General features: G+C 45.4%; 1 protein-coding gene across 1 annotated transcript in view; it reads left to right on the top strand.

Annotated features, from left to right (window-relative positions):
• Positions 1-3,219: 3,219 nt before the first annotated feature.
• URB1 (URB1 ribosome biogenesis homolog) overlaps positions 3,220-6,000 on the top strand; it is a gene marked incomplete at its 5' end in the record, with an annotated part of 45,703 nt that continues 42,922 nt past the window's right edge. The window contains 3 exons of the mRNA XM_084306329.1: positions 3,220-3,361; positions 3,511-3,650; positions 4,997-5,148. Of these exons, the coding sequence (XP_084162455.1) occupies positions 3,220-3,361; positions 3,511-3,650; positions 4,997-5,148 (434 nt within the window). The remainder of the gene's footprint in view (positions 3,362-3,510; positions 3,651-4,996; positions 5,149-6,000) is intronic.

Genomic DNA, 6,000 nt, shown 5'->3' with positions numbered 1-6,000 from the left:
AGAGTTAAGAAATGATGTAAGTTCAAAACAACAAACTTAAGCTTGAGGTCTGGCATGTTGCTGAGCCATGACTAAAGGCTACAGATGGTGGGTGGGTGAGCAGGATGGGAGAGTTTATGCTGAAACCAGATGATAGACCTTCAAGAAGCTAGTGGTGAGAACCTAACAAAACGAATTTGGTCTTCAAAATTGAATGAATGAGGTTCCTAGAGTTAGGAATAAAGTTCAAGTTGGGAAGCGAAGGCAAATTGGGCAGGACTCTAGGGCTAAGGCTTGTTACACGAGATGCTGTTCAAGCCAGCACAGGCTTCAGAAGCTGGATGATGGCTGATGCAGGAAAGGGTTACTTGGCTTGATAAATTTTGTACCTGGAACTGTTCAGTAAACTTGGGCTAGAGCTAAGGTTCTTGAGAGGCATTGGGAATTATTTTTCAGACAAGCAGATGCCAAAGGGGCAATGTGTATCTTGGATATGATTACTTGTTCATCTGGCAAGAATCACGGGAGTACATTTCAATTTACCGAAAATTGGGCAGCTCAGAAATTAATACTTGAGTCATTCACTGCTTACATCTGTTAAACATGCAGGCATGCAGGCACAACAGGGCAGAGCAACGTTGTCTGAGCTTGATGTCTCATTCTGTGAGCAGGCCTCCTTGAATGGTGTTTGCCAAAAAACAGACTCCAGGGAAGAAAATTGTCATAAATATGACAGAGAAAGGAGGGGGTGCAGGCTCATCATAGTACACAACAACAACATCATGGAAGTAATCTGGTTTGAAGTGAAACAAACAGTCTTCCTCACCATCCTCATTAAAACCATAAAGTAGCTCATGGCTACTCTGGCAGTGAGGGGAGAGAAAGATTGAATATAAGTTGAAATTAAAATCATTTTTGCTAGCATTTTGTGGTAGTATTTTTGTACTAATATTCTATGAGATATGGTGTGATTATAATGATCAGACTTGAAAGTCCAAAAGCTATGAGTTACTTGGAAGCTATTAGCAATGTGGGTGCTTTGAACCCTTTAAAAACTTTTTTTTTTTTTTTTTAATATATATATTTTTTGCTTTGGTCATATTAGTTCTAGCCTTTGCTTCCATCCCCTCAAAAACAAAGCACACCCCTCTTGACAATGCTATTTATATCACACATTATACGTACATTATATGTACCCCCTCCAATTTCTGGAATTTCAAATGTATTTTTATATCTGCATATCTTCAGTTCCAGCATTGCTGGGTAGATGAAGAGCAACCGACATCATCCACCTAGACTTGTAGAAAGCATTTGATGCTGTCCTCCATTATATCCTTGTCTTTCAGTTGGAGAGGCATGGATTTGACAGATGAACTGCTCAGTGGGTAAGGAATTGGCTGGATAACTGCACTCCAAGAGCTGCAGTCAATGGCTCAATGTCCAGGTGGGGATCAGTAACAGGTGGTGTTCCTCAGGGGTCAGCGTTGGGACCAGTGCTGTTTAACATCTTTGTTGGTGACGCGGACAGTGGGATCGAATGCATCCACACCAACTTTGCTGATGACACCAAGCTGAGAAGTGCGGTCAACATGCTGGAGGGAAGGGATGCCATCCGGAGGGACCTGGGCAGAGGCCAAGTCTTGCACCTGGGTCAGAGCAATCCCAAGTACAAATACAGGCTGGGTGAAGAATGGATTGAGAGCAGCCCTGAGGAGAAGGACTTAGGGGGTGTTGGGTGATGAGAAGGTCGACATGGGCCAGCAGTGTGCTTACAGCCCAGAAAGCCAACCGTACCCTGGGCTGCATCAAAAGCAGCATGGCCAGCAGGGCGAGCAAGGTGATTGTCCCCCTCTGGTCTCATGAGACCCCACCTGGAGCCTGCATTCAGCTCTGCGGCCCCCAGCACAAGAAGGACATGGGCCTGTTAGAATGAGTCCAGAGGAGGGCCACGGGGATGATCAGAGAGCTGGAGCATCTCTCCTGTGAAACCAGGCTGGAGGAGTTGGGGTTGTTCAGCCTGGAGAAGAGAAGGCTCCGGGGAAACCTTATATTAGATATAAGGAGGAAATTCTTCACTCAGACAGTGGTGAGGCACTGGCACAGGTTGCCCAGAGAAGCTGTGGGTGCCCCATCCCTGGAGGTGCTCAAGGCCAGGCTGGATGGGGCTTTGGGCAGCCTGGTCTGGTGGGAGGTGTCCCTGCCCATGGCAGGGGGTTGGCATTAAGTGGGCTTTAAGGTCCCTTCCAACCCAAACTGTTCTGTGATTCTGTGATTTTCAAGAAAAATGCAAGGTGAAATAAAGGATTCCCACCATTCAGAACAACCCACTGATGATATTTTAAGGATTAACTGAATGCATGATTTGCTATACTGTGGTGAATTCCACGTGAAAGTGCTATCAAAACAAGCAGAGAAATAGTTGAAATCTTTTGAGTTAATATTTCAATAGTTCTGGAAATATTGTAAATGATTAACGTAATTTGAATGGGGCATGCCATAACTAGCAGCACTGAGATGCTTCTCAGCCTTTTCTACTCAGTTATTCCAAAAAAAGCCCTTGTAACTAATATCTAGCAACTCACATTTGCTTTTATTCAACCCCAATTTTTTTGAGTGCCACATTATATCTAATCTAAGGATTCCTTATACTTAATATAAGGACTCCTTTTATCACTTAGTGCTTTCTAACTTTGCTATCTTTTATTTTACCCTACCGTCTGTTCTCAAAACACTGCAGCATCTCCGATTGACATAAGGCGTTTGCCCACCCTAAGAGCTAGATACGCTGTTAATGTTGCCCTCTTCTGGACCACTCCTTTTCCACGCGGTTTTGCCAAAAAAACAGTTTTGACCAAAAAAATGATCTCACGGAAAGCCTTTAATAAGTCACGTCGCCTTTATTTGTTACTTGTCAGTAGGAGCAAAGGGTTATTCTGGTCGTTATTCCAGCTTGGTGTTCATTTTGCCTCAGTGCTGCAGCACTGTTTCAGGTGCAGCGAGTCCCACCTGCCGGCATTGCGCACCCAGCACTTTGCGGGCAAGGCTCTCCGCACTCCCACCCCGCTCCTCGGGGCACAGCCCACTGAGGGCAACCCCCCCCCCGTTCACCCCAAAGCACAACACCCCCAAAAGAGCCCTTTCTGAGGCAGCCCAGCCCGGTTCATCCCCCTTCTCCCCTCAGCTCCGGCCGCAGGAGGCCGCTTCTTCCTGCCGGGCCGCATCCGGGGCGGAGGCAGCGACATGGCGCCCAAGCGGCGCGGCGTGCCCGCGGCCGGGGCCGGGGCCGGCGAGCCGGCGGCCAAGCGAGCCCGGGGCGAGGAGGGCGAGTTCACGGGTGTCCGCTTCAAGGCGCTGCTACGGGACCCCAGCACCGCCGGGAAGGGTGAGGGGCCGGCTGTGGGGACCCCGCTTTGGGGTCGTGGGGGTGGGGGACACCGCGAGGGGCAGGTGATGGAGCCGCCGTCCCCGGCGGTGGGCTGGCTGCAAGCCGCGGGGGGAGCCCCTCATGCGGAGGTCGCCGCTGTCTTGCAGGGCTGGAAACCTTCGTGTCCGTGGCGAAGGAGCTGCCGGCTGCACAGCTCTACGACGTGGTGGAGGGCTACGTCAAGATTTCCGTGGAGTGCGCCGAAATTTTCAAGCTGCTGGATGGGGAGAGGAAGCCAGAAAGCGAGGTGAGCCCTGAGGACTGCCCTGACTGGGAGCAGCGCTGCCAGAGAGATGCTCTGCAGCATAAATAACCCTGATAACACTTAGGTGTGCGGTTCCTTTTTATTAAATTTTTCACTGGAAGTCACAGTGGCAGAAGCATTGGTCAAGTGGGAGATGGCCTTTCCATCCCAAAGACAACCCTGTATTTAATGTGCAGCACAACAAGCAGTCCAGCCAAAATTAGCCTCTTACAGGTCTTTAACTGTCAACAAGAGAACATAAATAAAATTAAGGGGTCAACAGAAACAACTACACAACAATAAAATAGTCTGCTGAAAACAGTTATTCTCATAACTAGACATTTCCCTGACACACCAGCATGTCCAAGAAGCCACTGCTAAATCTGACATTGTTTTTATCACCTGGGCTGGAAACAATTTGTCTTCCTCAGAATATGACGAATAAACTAAATAATTAAAAAGCTCCTTTCACAGTGAGCACCATGGCAGCATTATTAACTTAGGTCTGCTTACAATATAAAATTTGATGCTCTTCACTTTAATCTCTGTGTGTCGGTCTTTGCATTAGTTTGTCATTTCTGTTTGTGTAATGACAATCTGTGTAATCACAACCACGTTCAATTAAATGCTTTCTTCAAGATCCTTTTACTGATGGAGGCTAATACTTGTGATGAATACATTCCCCTTGCAGAGTGGGCTCCAGTTTCAGCCAGGAGTTCATTATGAAGCTGGAACAGTTCACATGGTTTCCTCCAGCAGATTTCGTTGTGCAGTTAGTAACAGTTCCCTCTTACAGCTTAGGTTCATCAGCCCTAGGTCTTGGCCTCCAATTTAAAAAGATCCATCCAGCCTGTGCTAAGATTTATGCTGCAGTCAGCTTTTGCCTTCCCAGAAGCTGCTGTTGTGCATACAGATAAATCATGCATGTGCACGTAGGTCTCCATTCACATGTGAAGAAGGATCCCTTTTTCTTGTTTGTCCAGGGTTGTCCAGGCCTTCAGTCAGCACATATGGTGTGGGCTTCCAAACAAAGTTGTCCTTTGAATTTCATTAGTTTTGCAGCTGTAAAAAAAAAAAGAGGAGTTGTCTGCCCCTCTGTGACTCTCTGGTCTTTCATATAGTGTCTGTATAGGGGCTTTCTTGAAGATTCACACTCTCAGAATTGATCCATTAGAAAAGGAAGCGTTTAGGAGAGAATTCAGAAGTTAACTTTGCCTTCATATTTTGAAGTTTTCCTCTTGTGGTAGGGTTACTCTTCTTTTTAAAGGCATTTTTTACTGTTTGCTCAGCTAACAGTTTCAAGCCCTATCTGATATTGAAATATATTAATATATTTATGTATTTTACAGATGATACTAATCTTTCAAGCTCTGGAAGCCATTTTACTGAGGACAGCCAGCGACCTCTCCCATTTTTCTGTTGTGGGAATGAACATAGTCAAAAAGATGATTCATACCTACATGCGATTGATCTATGCTGCATTGTATTCTGAAAATTACAGGCAAGTCTTCTCCATAGTGTTGAGGAGAATCTCTCAGTTGCTCTGCATTGGTCCTAAAGGGCTGTCTGTGTCTTGCACATAAATACATGAAACTGCAAAACTCAGCCTGACTTATTGCTAATGATCCACTGTTACTTAATGATTTTGTTCCACATTTTGTAAAATGATTGCACATGGAAGTCTTTCCAAGGTTTCCAGTTCACGGACATGACCATGCTTCCTAGATACCACTGAGCTGATCTCACTGCAACAAGTGTTTTAACTGCACATACAGTTCCAAATGTGTGTGGATAGGTATATTGTAAAATAAACTTTGAAACTGCGCAAGGTTTGCACTTATGAATAATTTAAAGATTACAACTTCTGGAGAAACCTGTCTAGAACCTGCACAGTGATGCCATCACACATATTTGTGGTGGCATCCTTTTTTTCAGAAACAAAGCTGCCCATGCTGAAAAGTTTTTGATATTTTGTCAGTTGCTTTTTCATAATGTTCTTCACAATAAAAATACGTAGAATGTGAGCATCGTAAAATAATATGCTCTGCTTTTTCTGTGCTACCTCGTGGATGTGCAAAGGGGTTTTTATACTAGTGATATGTCTAGATAGGATCTCTGCTTTCATCGTATTGCTTTCTTACAGATTGTCCATGAGTGGAAAATCATGGACAGACTCCAAAACTCTTACTGAGTAGTGGCTGTTCAGGTGATGGAGGACTTCATGCTTGTGCCTGATGGCTGTGTCAGTGTTCCCATTGAAATAAATTGCAGATTTCAATGGAATCTGGGAGTCCTTAATTTTTGGCATGTTATTCCTTTTATCTTACTTTATGAGATGAATATCCAGCCTCTC

Source organism: Netta rufina (genome assembly GCF_964035555.1).
Source record: "Netta rufina genome assembly, chromosome: 1".
NCBI lineage: Eukaryota > Metazoa > Chordata > Aves > Anseriformes > Anatidae > Netta > Netta rufina.
This window is presented reverse-complemented; position numbering and strand designations above follow the sequence as displayed.